General features: G+C 42.6%; 1 protein-coding gene across 2 annotated transcripts in view; it reads left to right on the top strand.

Annotated features, from left to right (window-relative positions):
- Positions 1-26,035, top strand: part of ACBD6 (acyl-CoA binding domain containing 6) — a 205,269-nt gene that overhangs the window by 72,580 nt on the left and 106,654 nt on the right. For both annotated transcript variants that reach the window (XM_051857044.2, XM_002715013.5), the window contains exon 5: positions 11,475-11,580. In XM_051857044.2, coding sequence (XP_051713004.2) covers positions 11,475-11,580 — 106 coding nt within the window. The remainder of the gene's footprint in view (positions 1-11,474; positions 11,581-26,035) is intronic.

The following is a 26,035-nucleotide window of genomic DNA, read 5'->3' as shown; positions in this document are numbered from 1 at the left end:
ACCGCGCTGATCCGATGGCAGGAGCCAGGAGCCAGGTGCTTTTCCTGGTCTCCCATGGGGTGCAGGGCCCAAGCACTTGGGCCACCCTCCACTGCACTCCCGGGCCACAGCAGAGAGCTGGCCTGGAAGAGGGGCAACCGGGACAGAATCCGGCGCCCCGACCGGGACTAGAACCCGGTGTGCCGGCGCCGCTAGGCGGAGGATTAGCCTAGTGAGCCGCGGCGCCGGCTCATAAGTTCTTACATTCTTTCAAGCAAACATTGACAAAAGACAAATCCATATCCAGATGTTTCTTGTAGATAATTATTTACATTGGAAAAGTTAGTTAACCATGCTTTCTTTTTTTTTTTTTAAGATTTATTTATTTATTTATTTATTTGAGAGGCAGAGTGACAGAGAGAGGGAGAGACAGAGAAAAAGGTCTTCCATCTGCTGGTTAACTCCCCAAATGTCCACAGCGTCCGGAGCTGAGCCAGGAGCTTCTTCTGGGTCTCCCATGTGGGTACAGGGGCCCAAGCACTTGGGCCATCTTCTACTGCTTTCCCAGGCCACAGCAGAGAGCTGGATCAGAGGTGGGGCAGCCAGGACATGGACCAGCGCCCCTGCTGCAGGCAGAGTTTTAGCCTACTACACCCCAACCATGATTTCTTAAAGACACCAGTTACTAAAAATTCATTTTCGCCTCTTGAAACCTGCTAAACACTAAACAAATTATACTGAAAATTCTGGTACTTTAAATGAGTGCAAGAGAAAACAGTTCAATTCTGATCAATCTCTGGAAAATCAGTGGCCACATTGGAAAAAATCTATAGACTCTTTGCTTAAAAGACTTTACAGAATGGAGTTCCATTCTCGACCATTAAGGTAAGTCTAAAATCAATGAAACAATTAATTCAAAGGAAACATCATCAGTATATTGATAAATGAAAGGCTAGTGTCTCTGATTTTATCAGTGAAGCACATTTTTTTCAAACACTAAATGGAAAAGAGACTTAATTTTAAAACTTTATGTAGACATTCACTATATAAATATAGTCACAACTATCAAATTCAGTTTCATTAATTAGAAATTGCAGTGACTCCCCAAACACTTTAGGTGCCAGTGTAGCGTGGTAATTAAGGGCAGAGTTACTGACCATGTGCCCTTGAGCAGGTAACCTAACTGCTCTGAATCTCAATTTCCTTACCTGTAAAACAAGACTAGAATATTAATAACATCTACATTTAATAGTGTCATTATGAAGATTGAGTGAAATAACATATAACATTATGTTCATTACTATATAATAAATGATCAATAAACATTAATTATTGTTTTAAGAATTTAGCATATGCCGTAAGCTTGGGGCATTTCTCATATCTTTACATAACGGTATCAATCAGTCTAACAAATATTAGTTAGACCTTCAAGGAAATAAAGATAAGTCAAGGTGATTGGAGCAGAATGAACCAGGGAGTGAAGGGAATGCTGGCATTAGATGAGATGGCAAGAGGCCTTGTTTGTATTGTTTGTACTGTGCACACTCCTATTATGCCCATCGCTGTGTCTTTGTGTGTGCACACATACACGCACCCAACTTTGTAAACAAGTCTGAGTGCCTAGTGTTTTGCAAGTAAAGAGAGAAGGGACCAGAAGGAAAGAGAGAACAAAGTAGGGGAAAGAGAGGATTGTGGTTTTGGTTGTTGGATGACCCCTTGTTCAGGAACGGCTGTTGATCTGCAAACAGGTGGATGTGCTTGTCTGCTTGGTGGGCGTCCTGACACTGAGCACACAGGAGCTAAACGAAGCACATTAGGAAGGGTGGTATGAGAGCCAGGAGACTCTTACAACAGCTCCTGTTTGTGTCAAGACCCGCCTGTCCCAAAGGACCCATTTGCACGTAATCTATAATTATCTCTTTGCTTTAATCGCCTTGTCATTCCTGAGGCCCTCTTGGGCGCTGCAAGAGGAAAAGCTCATTAACTAAACCTTTTCTCCTCTCTCCAGCCACCCATGGCTTTTAATTGCTTGGTGTGTTATTATCTAGGAGTGCAACTGGGATCATTTTCATAAGAAAGAGAGGTAGAGAGGAGGAAGGGAGCCGCGAGTCCCTGAGGTATGCACCACAGACAAACCTTTGCTTTCTCAATTATTTATGCCAGCTGAGGTTTTACAGGCTGAATACATCCATAACTCAAGTTCATTCTGAGCAGTCAGACTCTCCAGGGGGAGTGGCCCAGTTGCCTATACACACTATGTAGACCTCGAAGAATAACCAGAATGTAACAAGACATGTGTCATCCAATTTATCACCTATCACCAAAGTGTTAACACAGTCCTGATCATAGGCAACCCAGTGAAATCGGGAAGGATTATACCACCTTCGTGCAAACAGATGGAAGGAAGCCTTTGTACTGAAGATCGTGGTGTCACTGGGACAGTGGTGCCCCACAATGACTTAGCCAATTATAAAGGCATGAAATTCCAAATATTCAAATTTTAAAATAATGTATGCATATAATATATAATACTCTTAAAGCCTCAGTCTTTTTTTTTTAATAGGCAGCTTTTAATAAATTACTATATGGGATTTTAGACTATCTGATTTTATAAAATCACTTTGAATAAAGCCATGTAAGTCATAGCTTTTTGTTTTCCAATCCCATATCTTTCATGGATATTTTTGAGTACAATTTATGTGTAAGTGACAGGCTTTTATAATACTGTCTTTCTGGTTCATATTTTCACCCAGAATACAAAATTAAAATGTAAAACAATCACTTTCACTCTAGTTTTGTGTACTTACATTGTTGTATTTTATAATCAGGACTAGAGAGCATTAGCCAATGGAAATATATTTTTTAAATATTTTCAAAATCCATTTTTGTTTTAAAAATTAAAACTTTGTGATGATGAAAGCATCTCTTTGAAATTCTGCAGGCTTTTGTGTTTGACCACAAGCAGTGACCTCTGGTATTTTTTGCCAAAACACTTCATCTGTCTCACAGAACAACTAATCAATTCCAGAGCCCATCAATCATTGCAGTTGTATACTAGTCTGGTCTTGCTTAGAGAAGGTCCAGATGGCTGCCTGTGTAAGTGGAATTAATAAAATTCTGATAGATTACAAGCATCAAACTATAAAATATAGCTGGGAAGACCAAATGTTATTGCAGGGTAGGACAGGTACTGCACACTCTTCGTTTATTGTATTTTTAATTTTTGCCCTAATTTCTCAGTTTATGTGCCAACTTCTAGACCAAGCCTTCTAAGTATACAGTCCCAAAAGCAGTGTGTTATGTGTGACAATACATGTAGTGCAAAACCACTGACTCTTTGCAAAGCTCTATGCTGATTAACCAGTGCTTTTTCTGCCCGTCTGCAGTTTAAGTGAAAAGTAGCTGATCTCAGAATTGGAGGTAACTCTGTGAGTTAGGTTTGTTACTCTCCTGTTTCCATAGTTCCAAACACAGCAGAAATAGCAGTGGCTGTCCCTTGTTTTGCATATTCTTTTGCAATGCGAACAACTGGTATTTAATTCTATAACCATACCAAAGTGTGATTTTTATTTCCAATATCAGCTCTTTGCTCTCGGTCTCCTCAACGGTGACTCCTTTTATTGAGTAACAATACTGATTAAGGTCTAAGTTATAGGAGCCAGTGTTGTGCCATAGTAGATTAAGCCTCTGCCTGTAGGTGCCAGCATCCCATATGGGCGCTGGTTCTTGTCCCAACACTTCTCTTCCGATCCAGCTCTCTGCTATGACTTGGGAAAGCAGTGGAAGATGACCAAGTGCTTGGGCCCCTGCACCCACTTGGGAGATCGTAAAGAAACTCCTGGCTCCTGGCTCCAGATCAGCCCAGCTCCAGCCATTCCGGCCATTTAGGGAGTGAGCCAGCAGATAGAAGACAGCTCTCTCTCTCTCCCCCTCTCTTTGTAACTCTGCCTCTCAAATAAGTCTTAAAAAAAAAAAAAAGCTAAGTTCCATATAACTTTTTTTTGTCTGATACGGTTCCAGGTTGCCTATGTGTGTCCTCATTTTACAGATAAGTTATTTACCCAAAGTCACGCTGCTGTAAGTGGTGTAACCAGCCTTGAATGCTAGCAGCCTACCTCTGTATATTTTGTACTTAGACTCATGCTGATTCCCTTGTGTTACAGAGCAATTAAGTAGTTTCAGAGTAGGCCGGCGCCGTGGCTCAATAGACTAATCCTCTGCCTGCAGCGCCGGATTCTGTCCCGGTTGCTCCTCTTCCAGTCTAGCTCTCTGCTGTGGCCCGGGAGGGCAGTGGAAGATAGCGCAAGTACTTGGGCCCTGCACCCCATGGGAGACCAGGAGAAGCACCTGGCTCCTGGCTTCGGATCAGCGCGGTGCACCGCCCACAGTGGCCATTGGAGGGTGAACCAACAGAAAAAGGAAGACCTTTCTTTCTGTCTCTCTGTCTACTCTGCTTGTCAAAAAAATAAATAAATAAAATTAAAAAAAAAATAGTTTCAAAGTGAAAAATTGGTCCCAGGGCTCTAGGATATTAACACAGAGATTTGTGCCTGTGACATTAAAGTGTCACCTTCTGTGACAGAATGGAAACAAAGATCAGAACCACAAATGCACAAAGAAGCTTAGAATTTGCCCCATTGGCCCTTGGCTCAAGAACATTTATATTAATACTAAAAAGGGCTCTAAACTCATCATCTGCAATACATGTTAGTCAGGAAGGCTGCCCAACAAGAATCCTAAGCCAAATCAAATGCATTTAGTAGTTACTTGTATTCCTGACCATTTTTTATGTTTTCAAATGTGGAAAAATAATAGAGTTTATATTCTTACAGTGTACAAAACAGACCTCCAAAATAATTGTTTTATGTCCTTTTAAAAAACATGGTTTTATAAGAAAAAAGTTTTCCTTTTGTGAAAATTTGTTAGGTAAAATGAAGTCATTTCTGCCATTCCCCACTAAAGTAGAGTCCAGGGGACATGGGGAAGAGGTTATTATCTCATAGAACCATCCCAGTGAAGCAGCCCACCCCATCTTTATTTTTACTTAGCAGGTGATGGTGGAATTTTCATTTGGGAAACTGTGACCAGTTGCTAGGACACCAGTCAGAGCTTGCCAGCAACCACAGTCACAGAAGTGCCATATTTGAACTTTGTTACAAATAATTTGCATAGATGTCTCTGTTGTAATAAAACACCTGGCCTTTCCTTTGTTCTCCACACAAGCCAGAAGCCACTCCAGCCTGTGCATGTGTCTTAGATTTTTGTAGTTCTTTTCTTTATTCCCCAATGAAAATTCCTGAAACTCTTTCTTTCACCTTGTGAAACATAAAACTGTGATTAACATCAAATAAAGCATAACTTTCTCTTACAAAAATAAAACACTAGATACTATAGCTCACCAAAGAACTTTGGAAACAAAGTGCAAAGAACTTCAGAAAGTTCATGGAGGGGCAGGAATTGTGGTGCAGGGGGTTAAGTCACAGCTTGGGACACCTCCATCCCTGCTGGTGCCTGGGATCAGCTTCCACCTCCACTTCCTATCTAGCTTCCTGCTAATGTGCCTGCTTGGAGCAGCAGATGGGGGCCCAAGTGCTTGAGTCACTGTTACCCACATGGGAGAACCAGATTGAGTTACAGCCTCTCCGCATTGGCCTGGCTCAACCCAGGCTGGTGTCAGCATTTGGGGATACAGCCAGTGGATGGAGATTTCCTTCTGTCTCTCGGCCTCCGCCTTTCAAATAGGTAGATAATTTTTTTTAAAGTTTCATTTATTTTATTTGAAAGGCAGAGTTAGGGAGGGACAGAGGGAGACAGAGATCATCCATCCTCTGGTTCACTTCCTAAGTGGGCACAAGAGCCAGGGCCTGGGCCAAGCCAAAGCCAGCAGCTTCATCTGCGTCTCCGACATGGGTGGCAGGGGCACAAGCACTTGGACCATCTTCAGCTGCTTTCCCAGGTGCATCAACAGAGAGCTGCATCAGAAGTGGAGCACAGGGACTCAAGCTAGCACTTATATGAGATGCGGGTATCAGAGTAGCTTAACCACTGCACCGCAATGCCAGTCTCCAATTTTTTTTTTTTTTTGATTATCCATTTATTTGAGAGTCAGAGTTACAAAGAGGGGGAGAGAGAAAGAAAGAGGTCTTCCATCCGCTGGTTCACTCCCCAAATGTCTGTAGTGGCCAAAGCTGGGCTGATCTGAAGCCAGGAGCCAGGATGTTCCTCCAGGTCTCCCACGTGGGTGCAAGGGTCCCAGCACTTGGACCATCCTCTGCTGCTTTCCCAGTTGCATTAGCAGAGAGCTGGGTCAGGAGTGGAGCAGCTGGGACACAAGCTGGCACCCATATGGGATGCTGGCACTACGGGCGAAGGCTTAACCTACTGCACCACCGTGGCGACCCCTCCCCTTTTTTGGAGAATTTTTTTTTTAAGTCCATGACAACATTCTTTAAGGCTTAGAAATTTTATATCATTTTTTCACTTCAATATAATTTCATTTTAAAATAGCATATTTCTCATAGTCTCATCATAATATGTATATAAATTGAAAGTTTAAAAAATGAATTTTCTGAGGAAACTCGATAAAGTTATCTTTATAAATCCTACTTCTAGAAGCTTATCAAAACGACATACATTATAAGTTTTGTTAAATAATTATTAAACATAAGTAAAATGTTTATTGAGAACGTGTCACTTAATAAGATAGACGGGGCTTTTAAGAATAGTTTAACAGCAGATGAATATTAATTTTGTTAGATTGAGACAGAGTTTAGCATCAAGGCTCTGTTCTGTTGATGTCATTCATTTCTTCCATCCCCGAGCCTCAGTTACAGGAGGCTCCCCAGTGCCAGCTTTTCACCAAAATGGTCCCTTCAGGAGTACCAGGGACGATTCTGTATTTAGCCCAGGATTGATCCCTTCCCCAATTACACTGAACTAGTATTAGAGGACTTTTAAGTAAGAGAGTAGTAGCAGTTTTAATTAATAGCACTTCCTAAATCTTAGTAAAGTCTTTTGGCTGTGATTTCTAGAAGCAGAGAAAGAGGTGTGCACCTTCAAATTGTAACCAGGAGGGGCGTGTTTCAGCAAGGAAGGTGGCAGGAACGGTGGTGAACTCTTTACCCCAGGAGCCTTATCGGGTAGATCAGGATGGGAAAGGGAGCATTGCCTCGGAGGTTGAGGAGCTGTAAAGTTGATTCAGTTAAAATTACCCATATCTGCATGTCCCTGTAAAGGTCTTTTTGTACTTCAGAGCCCACAGGTAAACATTCCTTCATTTGAGGAATTAATGGCATTGGTTTGTATTTTTTGTAGCTACTAGCTTTCTTTGGGTTTTCATTCACTCAATAAATATTATTAATTTACTAGAACAATGTGTTTTACATATAATTTCCAGTTGCTTGATAAATATATGAATTGAATTAAAATATTATTGAATTTACCTATTAAATACTTAGGTTTCTGAGCCAGTACCATAAATGTGTTTTTAAATTTTATGAGGTAGATGAAATGATAGTTAAATGGATTTTATGTAGCTTGCCATGAAACCTAACTGTTCGAAATATTCTTTTGATAGGAAAATGCAGTCTGTGTAGGAAACGGTGCAGATGGCATTTTTAGTAATGGATAGGGCTTTATTCCTATTGTGTGAGAATGAAAGATAGCCATACTTCAACACTAACTTTCTTTCCCATGAGAATGTGTTCTTATATTTCAAAAGAATTTCTAGGGGCGGATATTGTGGCTCGGTGGACTAAGCAGCCACCTGCAAAGCCAGCATCCCATGTGGGTGCCAATTTGAGTGCTGGCTGCTCCACTTCCCATATAACTCCCTGAACCTGGGAAAGTAGCAGCAGATACTTGGACCTCTGCATCCACGTTGGAAACCCAGATGAAACTCCTGGCTCCTGGCTTTGGGCCTGCCATTTAGGGAGTGAGTCAGCAGGTAGAAGATCTTTCTTTGTCTCCCTGTCTCTTCGTCTCTTCCACTCTCTGTAATTCTGGTTTGCACATAATCTTAAAAAATAATAAAAGAATGTCTTAGAAAGTCAGTGATTTTTTTCATTCTGGTATATAAATATTTTCTGTCAAATTCAGATAATTTGGAGTAATTCAGAGAAACACTTCCTGTCTTTTACTAGGAATAGCATGGGACATCCTTGAGGGTGACATCATGAACATCATACTTTAAAGAATGAGTGTGTGGCTGGCGCCGCGGCTCACTAGGCTAATCCTCCGCCTTGCGGCACCGGCACACCGTGTTCTAGTCCCAGTCGGGGCCCGGGATTCTTTCCCAGTTGCCCCTCTTCCAGGCCAGCTCTCTGCTGTGACCAGGGAGTGCAGTGGAGGATGGCCCAGGTGCTTGGGCCCTGCACCCCATGGGAGACCAGGAGAAGCACCTGGCTCCTGGCTCCTGCCATCGGATCAGCGCAGCACGCCGGCCGCGGCGGCCATTGGAGGGTGAACCAATGACAAAGGAAGACCTTTCTGTCTCTCTCTCTCACTGTCTACTCTGCCTGTCAAAAAAAAAAAAAAAAAAAAAAAAAAGAATGAGTGTGATAGTTTACAGACTCACATTCAACAATGAGAGGGAGAAAGAAAACTAAAAATCATAAGAGAAAAGTAGATAAAGTGAAGAGATGTGGAAAGGCACTAACATTTATTTATTTATTAAAGATTTTATTTGTGTACTTGAAAGAGTTACAGAGAGGCAGAGAGAGAGAGGTCTTCTATCTGCTGGTTCACTCCCCAAGTGGCTGCAACAGCCAGAGCTGCGCCGATCCGAAGCCAGGAGCCAGGAGCTTCCTCCGGGTCTCCCACACAGGTGCAGGGGCCCAAGGACTTGGGCCATCTCCTGCTTTCCCAGGCCCTAGCAGAGAGCTGGATCGGAAGTGGAGCTGCCGGGACTGCAGGCGGCGGCTTTACCTACCCACAGTGCTGGCCTCCAGGCACTAACATTTAAGGATTTACTGTATTTCCTGATGATTGGATTCAATGGCACATGTTATTTAACATAAGTATGGATGTAGAGCAAAATATCTCCTATGGAAAACTGCATTGAGCTATTAATAGGGAAATGTAGAGGAAGAAAGTTTAATTTGTACACTGTGTACTTAATTTCACTAGCAGACAACAAAAATGTGGAAAGGTATACCCCAGACATTTCTCCATTATGGCCACTAGATGGTGACATTGTACTAAGACAGCTTGGTTGCTGGCTGCTAAGATAGCTGAAAATTTGGTGTGGAGATAGATAGCTGTGCATAACAAGCTGAAGAGTAACTCTTAAGTTTGTTTTTTATATGTCACCCAGCTTTGTAGCAAATCTGTGGTGATTTTTGTTAAAATTACCTTTTTGTTTAAACTGTTTACTGTGAAATATTTAATAAATATCTCTGCATGACATACCTGATTTAGTGATGATAAACAAGTATATAGATAAACAAATGCCCCCTGCTTTCCAAACAAAATTGACATACCAAAACAACAATTAATAGAGATAATGCATGCAAACACCATATGGGTTTTGTTTCTAAATCTGAACTCTGGGTGTACACAAAGAAACAGTGTTTTTGATGAGAGTTAAATGTGAAAAGGTTTCAAAAAGTTCATGTCAATGGGCATTCTTTTTAAATTCCATCTTCTACACTTTTGGAAGCCCCATTGTATAGCTGGAGTAGGAGTTTATGCAGCCTTTCTTTTGGCCTCAGGCACCCCTGTTTTCTGTAGAGAGTGATCTGGAAATCATTTTTTAGCTTCTAGAAAACAGGATGTTTTCAAGTGACCATATATTCCTGTTAAACCTCATTACTTGTTTAAAAGCCTCCTCATTTTCCCTAGCTGGAAGGTAGCAGGTTCTTTCTCTTCTGTGCTCTTATGGTCTTTTTCAAAGAACAAGTTCTACCTTATAGATTTTTATCATTCCAACTATACTGTTGGTGTTTTGAAGGCAAGCTTTCTTGCTTAGCTTTCTATCTGTTGTCAGCAGAAGTTTGTCAAGTGCCTTGTGAATAATAGGTGCTCAGCAAAACACATCAGATGCTTAAGGAAGGCCTTCCAGTAGATGGTTGATGCCAAAGTAGTGTGTTTGAAGATAGTTAGCTATGACTAGAAATAACTTTTATTTGGCAAAGGGTATTTAAGTTGGCTTTTAGGTATAAGGACACCAGTGGCTAGGTGTTTGATTTCTGATCAATGGATGCCTCGACATTGCAGGTTATGAAGCACATTGATTTAATTTTTGGGACTCAAAATGCATTCTTTTATACCTTTCCATAAAATTCAGTCCCCACATGTGTAGACTGGTTCATTGTAATTTTCCAAATTACTGATCCTTTTGAGAATGTGATTAAAGCTATTCACACAACACCCAGAAAAATGCACATGCATTAAACAGATAATTCTGTGTTCGACTTCGGAGAGTTCCTGGACTCACGTTGAGAACTGCTATTTAGATTCTGGCTAGTCAAGAGGCAGCGTGATGTAAGAATAGATGTACTGTGCACAAAGATAGTTCACCTGCGTGAGTTCTCGCTCTTACTCTGGCTTTGATCAGCGTTCCATTTGGCTGATGTGTAATCTCTCCCTGTTTCTTCAGATGTAAACTGAAGTTACTGGATTAAAATTAAATGAATCAGTAGGTGCTGTGTACTGTAAATAGTGCTGGGTGCATAGTATTCCTCCCAGCTTTTGTTCCCTGTCTTTGACTCACTATTTTATAAGAATTTCTGAGCTTTCTATCTCCTTTCTTGTAATTAATTATGTTTCCTTTAAGTAAGTTATTTTATGTCTATTTACTTTTCAAACCTGAGTAACAGTCAGTGTGTTCTTCTGTCCTAAAAGACAAGTAGTGAGCTATGTCCTGGGCTTTATTTAAAAATTTACTGGAAAGAGACATAACTTGCATCCACTGTGCACTCCCTAGATGCCCACAACAGCCAGGGCTGTGCCAGACCAAAGCTGGGAGCCGGGAACATGATCTGGGTCTGCCACATGGGTGGAAGGAACCCAACTAATCACCTGTTGCTTCCCAGAGTGGGTATTAACAGGAAGCTGGAATCAGGAACAGAGCCCAGTGTACAGTCCAGGCATTTCAGTATGGGATGTGGGCGTCTTAACTGCTGCACCAAGAAGCCAGCCCTGATCTTCTGATACTTCTGTACCAAAAACTGCCATCTTACTACAGTGCCATAATTAAAAAATTCCTAATCAGAAGAAATATGTGCCTTTACTGTACAAACGTGAGAGAAAGGGGACTGAGAAAACCTGTAACTTGCAAACTTGATGCAGTTTTCCCCAGGATTATAAGAACTTTAGTGTTTTGGAAGCTGGATACATTATATCTGTTGAAAATTCTTTACTCTTCATATAAAATTTTTTTCTTTAGAACACATTCCATTAATGTATGTGTCAGCAGCAAGTAAGTTGTGTTAAAAATATGTAACTTTTACATATTATCCTGTAAGACAAACAGCATTTTTTTCCCCTCTGATTAGGGAAGAAGACAAAAACATATTTGATTACTGCAGGGAAAACAACATTGACCATATAACCAAAGCCATCAAATCGAAAAATGTGGATGTGAATATGAAAGATGAAGAGGTATGAAAAGCGTGCCCTGTTCATTGTTTTCTTATGTTTTGTTGTTCTACCCCAGTGCCTTTTCCTGAGGGGAAGGGCCAAGAACTACAAGTCAGCATGGTGAGGCGCAGATCCATGAGATGGCGTCACTCAGTTAAGATAGCTTCTGTGTCCTTATTCAGTGTAGTCCTGTCCCTGTAGCAGAAGCTACCAGCTGAAACTCGCAGCAAATAATTTCCATCTGTTGGTGATAGAGAGAGACTGTTGAGATAATTGCACCAGCAGGTAATTTCAAAATCTCTTTTATAAATATCTTTAATATTGTCTATCCTAATACCTTAAAGGTGTATTTTGTTCATTTCTCAATAAACATAAGCCTATAAAATATGTAAAATTTTGAGTGAGTCCAATAAATCAACTCCTGGCCCAGTATTTAAAGGCATCCCATAATTATTTTGTAAAATATACTATTTCTTCATGTATTTGTTGTGTGAATAAAACTTCACATATTGAGCTTAAACTGTTTATGAAGTATAGTTGTTAACAAAGGAACAAAATGTATCAATTCACTTTTATTTGTTTTTCTCACTGATTTAGAAAAATTTTTTAAATGGTCTAGAAGTGGTAATTGTTAGGAAGAAGGCACACAAAATTGTTGAGTAAACAATTTATGTATAATTGAGAGATGCCTATACATATTAGCCCTTATGATTAGGCAACATCTTTCCTGTAATATGTGATCAGTGGCATCTGGAATTGAAATGTAAAACTATAATACTACAGTAAAGGGAAGGCGGTAACACTGTTCTGTTCTAAGTAATGAAACAAATAGAGCAAAGAAAGATGTGGCAGAAGCCAAACTGTGACAAAATAATGCCAGGTTTCTGATTCCAGTTAGAGTTCTATTTTTTTTGCCTTCTGAAATTAGGATACTTATATATATATATTTTTTTTTTCAAAGAAAGGAAGCACAGTTACTTCCTTTGACTTTATTGTTTTTTTTTTTTTTTTTTGGCTTGTAAGCTCAAGTTTTTATAAAATTAAACATGGAAATAGTTTCATTTTTTACTTCAACCACATTTTATGCTAAATTTATTCATAGAGTAACAGTTTTGTTTCTTTGCCTCCTCGTGGGATGTCTCTCTCTTTTGTACCATCTTCTGTTCTGGTGCAAGAACAGTGTGTTTCTTTTTGCAGTGAGGATCATCTCCATGCGGCAGGGGGAGCTCTGACCCTGAGCTCTGTAGGCAGTGGTGTGTCTTGGGCGCTTTGTTCACCTGAACGTGTTCAGTCACCAGTCTGCCTCCAAACCCTTAAGTTCAACCTTTCTCTGCATTTTTAAGCATGTGCCACAAAACTTAGGCACTCTTTCAGAGCCACTGACCTGCACTGTTTGGCTGGGCACACCTATCAACTCCACTGTCGTAACTATAAAGTAGCACACATCGCTTCTTTAATGTGACATCTTTCAGATACTCGGTGGCTTTTCAGATACATGTACCTTGAAGGCCTGGGCGGCTTCTCAGGAGTTCTTAAAGTGAATATGAAGATTTGAACCCTTTATTTGCATGATTTCATGGGATTTTCTGGCTCAAGTGACTAGTGAGCCATTTTCAAGGTCACCTAAGGCCACTTACAGGAGGAGAGGTGTTGGTTTTCAAAAAAAAAAAAAAAGGCCGGCGCCGCGGCTCACTAGGCTAATCCTCCGCCTAGCGGCGCCGGCACACCGGGTTCTAGTCCCGGTCGGGGCGCCGGATTCTGTCCCGGTTGCCCCTCTTCCAGGCCAGCCCTCTGCTGTGGCCAGGGAGTGCAGTGGAGGATGGCCCAGGTGCTTGGTCCCTGCACCCCATGGGAGACCAGGAAAAGCACCTGGCTCCTGGCTCCTGCCATCGGATCAGCGCGGTGTGCCGGCCGCAGCGCGCCGGCCGCGGCGGCCATTGGAGGGTGAACCAACGGCAAAAGGAAGACCTTTCTCTCTGTCTCTCTCTCTCACTGTCCACTCTGCCTGTCAAAAAAAAAAAAAAAAAAAAAAAAAAAAAAAAAAAAAAAAACAAACAAAAAAAAAAAGTCAAATAGTAATATTGGTCTAATAACAAAAAGTAGTACTCCCTTGCTCTGTATCCTTCTCATGTTTGGTTCTAGCTCCCTTGAGGCTACGTTTTCAATTCTTCTATTATTTCTTTTGCAATTTACATCTATAATTCTGAATAATACACTTTTATTTCTTGATTTTTCAACTTTGACATTATTGATTTCCTTCTATGTTGGATTAGGATTTAACTGTTTTATTTGGCTTCCTCTCCTTCTCTGACCCTCCTGTAGTTTTATCACAGCTTTTAATTTCAGTTTTCTGATTGGATCCTTATTAATCATTATTTGTTTTGACTACATGAATATTTTTCAATGTGAAGCTATGGACTGTACTGTGTATATCAGTCAACTGTTGCTGCATCGACAAACAACCCCCAAATTTCAGTGACTTTCAATCACTTTCAGTGATTATTTATTGTTTAGATCACTGTGTCATCTATAGGTTATAGTATCTCATTTAAATATTCTAATATGCTCTTTCTTACTTTAGGCTATTTCATACTTTCTTTTTTTAAAATTTGTTTCTCTATTTATTTATTTGACAGGTAGAATTATAGACAGAGAGACAGAAAGAAAGGTCTTTCTTCCGTTGGTTCACCTCCCAAATGGCCACTACGGCTGACACTGCACTGATCAGAAGCCAGGAGCCAGGTGCTTCCTCCAGGTCTCCCATGCGGGTGCAGGGCCCAAGCACTTGGGCCATCGTCCACTGCCTTCCCAGGCCACAGCAGAGAGCTGGACTGGAAGAGAAACAACCGGGACTAGAACCCGGCGCCCGTACTTTCTTACTTTATGCTATTTCAAGAGGTTGTGATTAGTTGAGGCTCTGCTGTATTCTGCTAGCCATGTTGTTGCTGCTACTTCAGCTCATCTTGACTGCACGTGTGTTCTTGCTCTGGGATACAACCTCAATTAGTAGACACTCAGTATCTAAAGCCAGACAGAGCCAGACGGCACAAGTGCATTAAATGCTTTTGCTTGGATTTGCGAATGTCGCAGCTGCTCTTACTCCTTTGGTGAAAACAAGCCATGAGGCGAAAGCCCATTCACTGTGGAGGAAGGGATGCCAGGCAAGCAAGGCAAAGATGGAAAGAGAGCAAATAAGTCTGTAACTATGAAAAATACTGTCTGTATCGTGTGTCGCAATATTTTGTTTTTCTTATCCTTAATAGTTGCCTCTCTCTTGGTTTTTCATTTTCTTAGTCTTCTCTTTTCCAGTCATTCTTTCCTCAGCTTGCCCGCTAGAGTTGTAAAACTCTTCTCAGTGTAGTCAAACACGTGACATGATGGGTCCCACATTTTCCTGGGAGGTGTCCCTTCTGGAAAAGTCCATCTTCAGCTCTAACCTGTTGCACAGATATCATCCTGAGATTTCTCTTCATCCCCGCCCTGGAAATGCACTTCCTCCCTCACCTGGCTACTGTCTTCCGACCGTGTCTTCACCTGTGAAATCTGCTGCTCTGTTACACGTCCATGTTCCGATGTCCTGTCTCCTCTAGTGACTTTCACTGCCGTTGTTCACTTCCCAGTCTTGTGCAGCATTCCTCTGTCGGCTTCCTGCAGAAGAGGACTGCTTTGAGATCCTTACTGAAATGTTTCTGTCAGAGTTCTTGGCACATACCACATGCTCAGTAAGTATGTGCTGAGTGAATGAGTGAGTACAGTGTAGGGAAGAGCTCCGCTGGGTGACGTCAAGTCTCAGCACTGGTGCTTCCCAGCTGTGTGCCTCACTTTCCTTGTGTGCAGCGTGGAGATGCTGAGAGTACTTGCCTCAGGAGAGTGTTTTCTTAAAGATTTACTTATTTATTTGAAAGAGTTACATAGAGGAGAAAAGGAGAGGCAGAGAGACAGGGAGAGAGAGAGAGAGAGAGAGGTCTTCCATCCGCTGGTTCACTCCCCAGTTGGCAACAACGGCCGGAGCTACGCTGATCAGGAGCCAGGAGCCAGGAGCTTCTCCCAGGTCTCCCACGTGGGTGCAGGGGCCCAAGTCCTCTTCTGCTTTCCCAGGCCACAGCAGAGAGCTGGATCAGAAGTGGAGCAGCCGGGACTTGAATCAGCGCCCATGTGGGATGCCGGCACTGCAGGCGGCAGCTTTACCCACTATGCCACAGCTCCTGCCCTAAGGATAGGTTTGAGGATTAAATTACTATATATAAAACACAGCAGTAGTACCTGACAAAACACCTAGTAATCACTCAAGACATTTTGGCTACTTTGATTACTCTTTATGATATAAATGAAGAATGATAATCTAATGAAGAAGTGCAAGAATCAAAGCCGCTTGACTTTGCAATGGCACTGTATTTTCCCGGGCAAGTATCATGTTTGTGCAGTGTGATCTCTTAATATTTCTACCTTTCAAATAACAAATGGTGTTTTATATAATGTGTGTAATAGTTTACAGTCTTTCAGCTTATTACCATATTATCTTTGCAGTAATTCTCTAAGGTAGATATTATCTTCATTCTACAGACAAGACACTAACGTTCAGAGATATTTACTGCTCACTTGCTCGGTGGAAATTGGGTCTGGCAAAGTATCATTCTCACTACTGGATATGAAAAGGATAAGCAGTTTTCAGTTGGCCTTGCTTGTGTTATGGTGTGATTTGCAACATTTTTTTTTAATACAGTGCTAAAAGTCAGTTCCACGTGTGACCTCTATAAAGATCCTGAGATAACAGCTGTGTAGGGATGGAAGATGTGCCTAGAACACAAACAGCTTCCACTAGATAATACCTTTTTGTGTGGGAAAATTAAAGGAAGACCTGCAGAATGTGTTGCTGCTGCAGTTTGGTTCCATTGATGCAGTCCTGCCTCCCAGCTCTTCAGTCTGTTACTCATGCAGCTACCTCTACCCTAGGCCTGCCAGAACATTGTGTCTCCTTGAACAGATGAAGTGCTTACACATTCATAGACTGAGACGCCAAGAATTCAGTTGGGTTCTCTCATTACTCCAAGCAGATTTCTGCCCTCTCAGCCATGACAACTCAGGCTGGGCTTTGAATACTGATGGCAAGCCCTTTTATTATTAATCAGGGAATTGTATGAATTAATTTCAGAACGTAAGGGAAATGGAAGCTTAAAATCAGAATCAAATGTAACATCCTAAAATAAAATAAATGGTATGGCTTCATGACATTTAAAGCTCTAGCAAATAAAGCAATTTGATACAACTTGATGATGGACTAAAAGTGTATAGCCACAAAATTAAGTTTCTAGCTAAATACTTTTAACCCTTCATCAATAAAAAGACATTTCCTTTTTATAAATGGGGTAACAATTGTAGTTTTGAAGGGATATCCAGTTCTTTGTGTTTATCTGATTTTTGAGCTTGAGCTGTTTGCCTACTGCTTGCCTGGGATTCTTTGGGCTAGTGTATTTTTATTTGGAATGTTCATAGCAGGTTCAACCGAATTTTAATTTTGCCTTTACATGACAAAAAATTACATATTTATTGTACTTAACATCTGTATAAACATAGAAGGGAATTTAACTGCAGTCATAAAATGATAAGCTACATTTGCATTCCCACACATTGAAATAAACATAATAAATTATTAATGTGTTACAAATATATAACTTAGAAATTATTGCTGTTACCTGAAATGAGTATGTTTGGCTCTGACTCTAACGTATGAACAAATATATATAAAATACTTCCAAAATAAAATGTATTTATACTTAATAATGAAATTATTATGCACCGGCGCTGCGGCTCACTAGGCTAATCCTCCGCCTGCGGTGCTGGCACAGCGGGTTCTAGTCCCGGTCAGGGCTCCGGATTCTGTCCCAGTTGCCCCTCTTCCAGGCCAGCTCTCTGCTGTGGCCCGGGAAGGCAGTGGAGGATGGCCCAAGTGCTTGGGCCCTGCACCCCATTGGAGACCAGGAGAAGCACCTGGCTCCTGCCTTCTGATCAGGGCAGTGCGCCGGCCGCAGCGCGCCAGCCGTGGCGGCCATTGGAGGGTGAACCAAAGGCATAGGAAGACCTTTCTCTCTGTCTCTCTCTCACTATCCACTCTGCCTGTCAAAAAAAAAAGAATTATACATAAGAGTAATACCTCATGTATATCTTGAATTCATCTGAATTATAATTACTAAGATTATAAAGCATATATTTCTACTTTCAGAGAATCATATGAGATTTTTTCTGATATAACAATTAGAACGTGTCTATTTCACATAATAAAAAGTTTTGAAGTTTTACTTAGTATTCTGAAGCTGTCTATGTATCATATATTTCAGAGTCCACATTTATATAAATATGGTGTTTACTTGTACTGATTTGTTTAAATTACAACATTTATTATATATTCAATATTTTTTAAAAATTTTTATTTATTTATTTGAAGGGTGGAGTACAGAGAGTGAGAGAGAAAGACAGAGAGAAAGGTCTTCCATTTGCTGTTTCACTCCCTAAATGGCTGCAACAGCTGGAGCTGAGCTGATCTGAAGGCATGGACCAGGAGCTTCCTCCAGGTTTCTCACGCGGGTGCAGGGGCCCAAGCACTAGGGCCATCTTCCACTGCTTTCCCAGGCCATAGCAGAGAGCTGGATCAAAAGAGGAGCAGCCAGGACTCGAACTGGCACCCTATATTTATTATATTTTTATTTTTTATTGTTTTTTAACTTTTATTTAGTAAATATAAATTTCCAGAGTACAGTTTAGGGATTACAATGGCTTCCCTCCCCCCCCCCCATAATTTCCCTCCCACCTGCAACACTCCCTCTCCCATTCCATTCACATCAAGATTCATTTTCAATTATCTTTATATACAGAAGATCAATTTAGTATATATTAAGTAAAGATTTCAACAGTTTGCACCCACACAGAACATAAAGTATAAAATACTGTTTGAGTACTAGTTATAGCATTAATTTCACATTGAACAACACATTAAGGACAGAAATCCTACATGAGGAATAAGTGCACAATGACTCCTGTTGTTGACTTAACAAATTGACACTCTTGTTGATGGCATCAGTAATCTCCCTAGGCTCTTGTCATGAGTTGCCAAGGCTATGGAAGCCTCTTGAGTTCGCTGACTTCAATCTTATTTAGACAAGGTCATAGTCAAAGTGGAAGTTCTCTCCTCCCTTCAGAGAAAAGTACCTCCTTCTTTGATGGCCTGTTCTTTCTTTGGGATCTCCCCCACAGAGATCTTTCGTTCAGGTTTGTTTTTTTTTTTTTTTTTTTTTTTTTTTTTTTTTTTGCCAGAGTGTCTTGGCTTTCCATGCCTAAAATACTCTCATGGGCTCTTCAGCCAGATCCAAATGCCTTAAAGGCTGATTCTGAGGCCAGAGTGCTATTTAGGAGATCTGCCATTCTATGAGTCTGCTGTGTATTCTGCTTCCCATGTTGGATCATTCTTTCCCTTTTTTATTGTATCAGTTAGTATTCGCAGACACTAGTCTTGTTTATGTGATCCCTTTGACTCTTAGACCCATCAGTGTGATCAGTTGTGAACTGAAATTGATCACTTGGACTAGTGAGACGGCATTGGTAGATTTTTATTTTTTTTAAAGATTTATTTTATTTAATTGAAAGAGTTACAGAGGGCCGGCGCCATGGCTCACTAGGCTAATCCCCCACCTTGTGGCGCCGGCACACCGGGTTCTGGTCCCGGTCGGGGCGCCGGATTCTTTCCCAGTTGCCCCTCTTCCAGGCCAGCTCTCTGCTGTGGCCCGGGAAGGCAGTGGAGGATGGCCCAAGTACTTGGGCCCTGCACCCCATGGGAGACCAGGTTAAGTACCTGGCTCCTGCCATCAGATCAGCGCGGTGCGCCAGCCACAGAGCGCTGGCCGCGGCGGCCATTGGAGGATGAACCAACGGCAAAGGAAGACCTTTCTGTCTCTCTCTCTCTCTCAGTGTCCACTCTGCCTGTCAAAAAAAAAAAAAAAAAAAAAAAAAAAAGAGTTACAGAGAGGTAGAAACAGAGAGAGGGGTCTTCCATCCCACTGGTTCACTCCCTAGATGGCCGCAACAGCCCTGCGCTGAGCTGAAGCCAGGAGCCAGGAGCTTCCTCCAGGTCTCTCAGAAGGGTGCAAGGGCCCAAGGACTTGGGCCATCTTCCAATGCTATCATAGGTCACAACAGAGAGCTGGATCAGAAGAGGAGCAGCCAAGACTAGAACCGGCACCTATATGGAACGCCAGCACTTCAGGCCAGAGTTTTAACCCGCTGTGCCACAGCACTGGCCCCTATTATATTTTTAACAATTTACAAAATGCTTGAAAATTCAGGTGCATAGAGGATATGAAAAGTGATGATCTTAAAGCCTACTTATTTTTTTAATGATTCAGCTTTTATCTTTGAGCCATATTAATACAGCTTTTCACATGTCAAATATTTATAATTCTTCTAAGAAAATATCTTTTAAGAGTTTGAAAAGATATAAATAATTTGTAAAATAGTTAAGGTATGAGCAGAATATTTCTCTCTCTTTTTTTTTTTTTTTTTTTTGGACAGAGAGAGAGACAGAGAGAAAGGTCTTCCCTTGCTGTTGGTTCACCCTCCAATGGCCGCAGCGGCCGGCGCACTGCGCTGATCCGAAGCCAGAAGCCAGGTGCTTCTCCTGGTCTCCCATGGGGTGCAGGGCCCAAGCACTTGGGCCATCCTCCACTGCACTCCCTGGCCACAGCAGAGAGCTGGCCTGGAAGAGGGGCAACCTGGACAGAATCCGGCGCCCCGACCGGGACTAGAACCCGCTGTGCTGGCGCTGCAAGGCGGAGGATTAGCCTAGTGAACGGCGGCGCTGGCCAAGCAGAATATTTATCGGCTATCAGGCACAAATGTTATCTGTGTAATTCTTGTCACACATATTTCTTAGATCAGTGCCATATATAGTCAGCACTAAATACATGCTTACAAGTGACATTTAAATAGTATTTTAAATGTTTACAGAATTTCCCTTTGAGAACAGATGTAGTAATGTGTTATTTTAACAAAATAGATTTTGTTATTCTAATGCAGCTGTCAGCAGTTTCTTTGAAAGCATTCATACACAATTCAGTGGTTTCCCAAGATTCCTGTTTTTAAAAGATTTTTTTAATTTAAAAAGTAGCCGGCGCCGCGGTTCACTAGGCTGATCCTCCGCCTAGCGGCGCCGGCACACCGGGTTCTAGTCCCGGTCGGGGCGCCGGATTCTGTCCCGGTTGCCCCTCTTCCAGGCCAGCCTCTGCTGTGGCCAGGGAGTGCAGTGGAGGATGGCCCGGGTGCTTGGGCCCTGCACCCATGGGAGACCAGGAAAAGCACCTGGCTCCTGGCTCCTGCCATCGGATCAGCGCGGTGCGCCGGCCGCAGCGCGCCAGCCGCGGCGGCCATTGGAGGGTGAACCAACGGCAAAGGAAGACCTTTCTCTCTGTCTCTCTCACTGTCCACTCTGCCTGTCAAAAAAAAAAAAAAAAAAAAAAGTAGAGTTACAAAGAGGGGTGGGAGATACAGAAAGAGAGAGGGTTGGGGAGCGTGGGTGAGAAAGATATCTTCTATCCACTAGTTCACTTCTGAAATGGCTGCAACAGCTGAGGCTTGGCCAGGCCAAAGCCAGGAGCCAGGAGCTTTATCCAGGTCTCCTACATGGGTGCAGGGGCCCAAGAACTTGCTGCTTTCCCGGGCACATCAGCAGGGAGCTGGTTTGGAAGTGGAAGAGCCAGGACTCTACCCAGCACCCATATGGGATGTCGGCACTACAGGCAGCAGGTTAACCCATTAACAACACCAGGCACACCTCCCCACCACCAACCCCTCCAACAAGATTCTTATCTAATGTCCATCCCAAGTTCCTTTCTTAGTTCTTTCATATCTATCCTTTTGAAGGTATCATTGTTGTCATCAGCCACTTTCTGTGTCTGTTAATTCTTTGAAATGCATTGAAGGTTCTCTTGACTCCTATTTCTTTTCCTTCTTGCTTTGTTTTTTTTTGTTGTTGTTGTTGTTTTTTTGTTTGTTTTTTGTTTTTTGTGTGTTTTTTTTTTTTTTGACAGACAGAGTGGACAGTGAGAGAGAGAGAGACAGAAAGGTCTTCCTTTGCCGTTGGTTCACCCTCCAATGGCAGCTGCGGCCGGCGTGCTGCACTGATCCGATGGCAGGAGCCAGGTGCTTCTCCTGGTCTCCCATGGGGTGTAGGGCCCAAGCACCTGGGCCATCCTCCACTGCACTCCCTGGCCACAGCAGAGAGCTGGCCTGGAAGAAGGGCAACCGGGACAGAATCCGGCGCCCCGACTGGGACTAGAACCTCGTGTGCCGGCGCCACAAGGTGGAGGATTAGCCCAGTGAGCCGCGGCGCCGGCTCTTGCTTTGTTTTAAATCTGTGGTTCATGCTAGAAGACAATTTACATGCTTGTGGCTTGAAAAACTGCAGTAAACTGATGAAACTGACAGTATTAAGCTAACAAATAAGAAAAGATTTAGAGGCTAGGTCAGTATACTGAAACTAAATTTATGCTTTTATTCACGATTAGAGAAAGGAAGGAAGAGAAAATGCACCTCCCTAAGTAACTTTCTGTGTTGGAGTACAAGTGCTGTTTGGGTTACGTGGAGAAACGTGTTACAAACTGCAGGCAACCCTTTGCAAATCAGGCCTCGGTCACACTTTACATCATAAACTCCTGGTTAGTACAAAATCAGAGGATAGCAAAAGTAGAATCACTCTTATATGTTTTAGAACTTATTTTTTTGAATTTTTATTGTGGTAAGGCATATGTAACATAAAACTTACCATCTGAAACATTTTTAAGTCTGTATTCTATGCAGCCATCACCACCATGCAGCTCCAGAACATTTTTGTCTTTCCTGAATGAAGCTGTACTCTTTTTTTTTTTTTTGACAGGCAGAGTGGACAGTGAGAGAGAGAGACAGAGAAAAAGGTCTTCCTTTGCCGTTGGTTCACCCTCCAATGGCCGCCGCGGCCGGCGCGCTGCGGCCGGCGCACCGCGCTGATCCGATGGCAGGAGCCAGGAGCCAGGTGCTTTTCCTGGTCTCCCATGGGGTGCAGGGCCCAAGCACCTGGGCCATCCTCCACTGCACTCCCTGGCCACAGCAGAGGCTGGCCTGGAAGAGGGGCAACCGGGACAGAATCCGGCGCCCCGACCGGGACTAGAACCCGGTGTGCCGGCGCCGCTAGGCGGAGGATTAGCCTAGTGAGCCGCGGCGCCGGCCTGAAGCTGTACTCTTTAAATACAAGCTCTTTGTTCCACTTTCCCCTGGCAACTACCATTCTACTTCCTATTTGTGAATTCAACTACACTTACATGAATGGAATCATAGAGTATTTGTGCCTTTTTGACTAGCTTATTTCCCTTAACGTAGCATCTTCAAGGTTCGTTCACACTGTAGCATGTGTTAAAATTTTTTTCTTTGTTAAGGTTGAGTAATTTTCCATAGACTGTGTTTACGACATTTTTTTTTTCATTTGACAGAGTTAGACAGTGACAGAGAGAGAGAGAGAGAGAAAGGTCTTCCATTGGTTCACCCCCCAAATGGCTGCCACGGCCGGAGCTACACCGATCCAAGCTGGGAGCCAGGTGCCTCCTCCTGGTCTCCCATGCAGGTGCAGGACCCAAGCACTTGGGCCGTCCTCCACTGCCTTCCCAGGCCACAGCAGAGAGCTGGACTGGAAGAGGAGCAACCGGGACTAGAACCCAGCGCCCATATGGGATGCCGGTGCCGCAGGCGGAGGATTAACCAAGTGAGCCACGGCACCAGCCCCATTTACGACATTTTGTTTATTTAATTCTCTGTTGATGGATACTTGGTTTGCTTTCACCTTTTGGCTATTGTCAATAATGATGCCTTGAATATAGTTATGCAAATTTTGTTTGAATTTTTCCAATAATTTATATTCAATATATAATATATATTTTTTGAAAGAGTTACAAAGAGGGATGAGATGAGAGAGAGAGATCTTTCATCTAGTGGTTCATTCCCTGGATGGCCTCAGTGGCCAGAGCTGTACCCAGCCAAAGCCAGGAGCTTCTGGGTCACCCACATGGGTGCCAGGGGCCCAGGTACTTGGGCTGTCATCCACGGCCTTTCCAGGTTTTTATCAGGGAGCTGGATTGAAAGCGGAGCAACTGGCACCCGTATGGGAAGTTGGCGTGGCAGGCAGCAGTTTTACCCGGTGCACCACCAAGCCAGCTGCTTCCCGTAACTTATTTTGGAAAATGTTGGACTTACAGAAGATTGGAAGAATTTAACAATAGACGTCTGTATTCTGATCACCTACTTAGCTATCCAACAATCAGACTTATTTTGTGATGCAAAATAAGGTACACAGACAACAATGCACATTTTTTAAAATGCTTTTGCATGCATATTATTTTAACTAATGTTCAGTAGCAGTTTAGTTTTTCTTTTAAGGTAGCACAATGAAATGTGCAAATCTTTCTTTTTTTTAAACTTTTATTTAATAAATAGAAATTTTGAAAGTACAACTTTTGGATTATAGCAGTTTTTCCTCCCATAACCACCCTGCCACCCAAAAACCATCCCATCTCCTACTCCCTCTCCCATCCCATTCTTCATTAAGATTCATTTTTAATTATCAAACAGAAGATCAACTTAGTATTTACTGAGTAAAGATTTCAACAGTTTGCACCCACAGAGACACACAAAGTATAAAGTCCTGTTTGAAGACTAGTTTTACCGTTAATTCTCATAGTACAACACATTAAGGACAGAGATTCTACATGGGGAGTAAGTGCATAGTGACTCCTGTTTTTGATTTAACAATTGACACTCTTATTTATGATGTCAGTAATCACCCAAGGCTCTTGTCATGAGCTGCCAAGGCTATGGAAGCCTGTTGAGTTCACAAACTCTGACCTTATTTAGACAAGGTCATAGTCAAAGTGGAAGTTCTTTCCTCTCTTCAGAGAAAGGTACCTCCTTCTTTGATGGCCCGTCCTTTCTGCTGGGATCTCACTCACAGAGATCTTTCATTTAGGTCATTTTTTTGCCAGAGTGTCTTGGCTTTCCATGCCTGTGAAACTCTCATGGGCTTTTTAGCCAGATACGAATGCCTTAAGGGCTGAATCTGAGGCCAGAGGAAATGCACAAATCGCTTGATGAATTTTGACAAATGCATACAATTAATGTGACTGAAGCTGCTGTCAACATACAGAACATGGGGTAGGCATTTGGCCTAGCAGTTAAGATGGTGCCTGGGACGCCCACATCCTGTATCAGGGTGCCTGGGTTTGAGTCTTAGCTCCACTGTCCATTTCATTTCCTGCTAATTTGTGCCCTGGAAGGCAGCAAATGATGACTCAAGTAGTAGGGTCTCTGTCACACACATGGGAGACCTAGATTGAGTTCCAGGCTTCCAGCTTTGGACTGGCCCAAAACACGTTCCCTGCTCTTGCTTTCTCTATTTCAAATAAATAAAATGGGGGGGGGACCCTAAAACATTGCTTTCACCTCAGAGCATTCTCTCCTCCCCTTCCCAGCCAACCCTTTGTCTTAATCCCAGAAAGTAGCTGCTGTCCTGATACTCTTCTGCCATGTGTTAGCTTTGCTTGTTGTTGAATGTTTTACAAGTAGAAGCATAGAAATGCGCTCTTCTGTGTAAAGCCTCTGCCATCCAGCATAATGATTCTGAGATTCACACATATTGTTGGAGATCAGTATTTCTTTCCGATATATTGCTGAGTAATGCTCCATTATGTGAATATCCCTTGTCTAATGATGGATACCTGAGCTGTGTTCATGGCAACTTCCTGCCATTATTGGTGTTATTACCTGTTTTATACAGGATAAGATAATGCTTGCCTTGTTTATTCATTCAGCCTTAGATCAGTAACACTGTGGCTTAGTAAATGGGAGTGAGGGGACTTTTTAAAGAAGGGTATTTATAAACCTTTCAACTACCTAACAGCTTAGCTACATCATTTCTTCTTACCCTAGATCTTAACAACTGGAAGAGATCAAGTAGTTGCTGATTTTAACTGATATTAAATGTGGGCCGGCGCCGTGGCTCACTAGGCTAATCCTCTACCTTGCGGCACCGGCACACCGGGTTCTAGTCCTGGTCGGGGCACCGAATTCTTTCCCGGTTGCCCCTCTACCAGGCCAGCTTTCTGCTATGGCCCGGGAGTGCAGTGGAGGATGGCCCAAGTGCTTGGGTCCTGCACCCCATGGGAGACCAGGAGAAGCACCTGGCTCCTGCTATCAGATCAGCGCGGTGCGCCGGCCGCAGCGCGCCGGCCGCAGCGCGCCGGCCGCAGCGGCCATTGGAGGGTGAACCAACAGCAAAAAGGAAGACCTTTCTCTGTGTCTCTCTCTCTCTCACTGTCTACTCTGCCTGTCAAAAAAATAAATAAATAAATAAACAATAAATGTGTATCACAGGGGCCAGCGCCACGGCTCACTTGGTTAATCCTCTGCCTGC

Source organism: Oryctolagus cuniculus, chromosome 7 (assembly GCF_964237555.1).
Source record: "Oryctolagus cuniculus chromosome 7, mOryCun1.1, whole genome shotgun sequence".
NCBI lineage: Eukaryota > Metazoa > Chordata > Mammalia > Lagomorpha > Leporidae > Oryctolagus > Oryctolagus cuniculus.
This window is presented reverse-complemented; position numbering and strand designations above follow the sequence as displayed.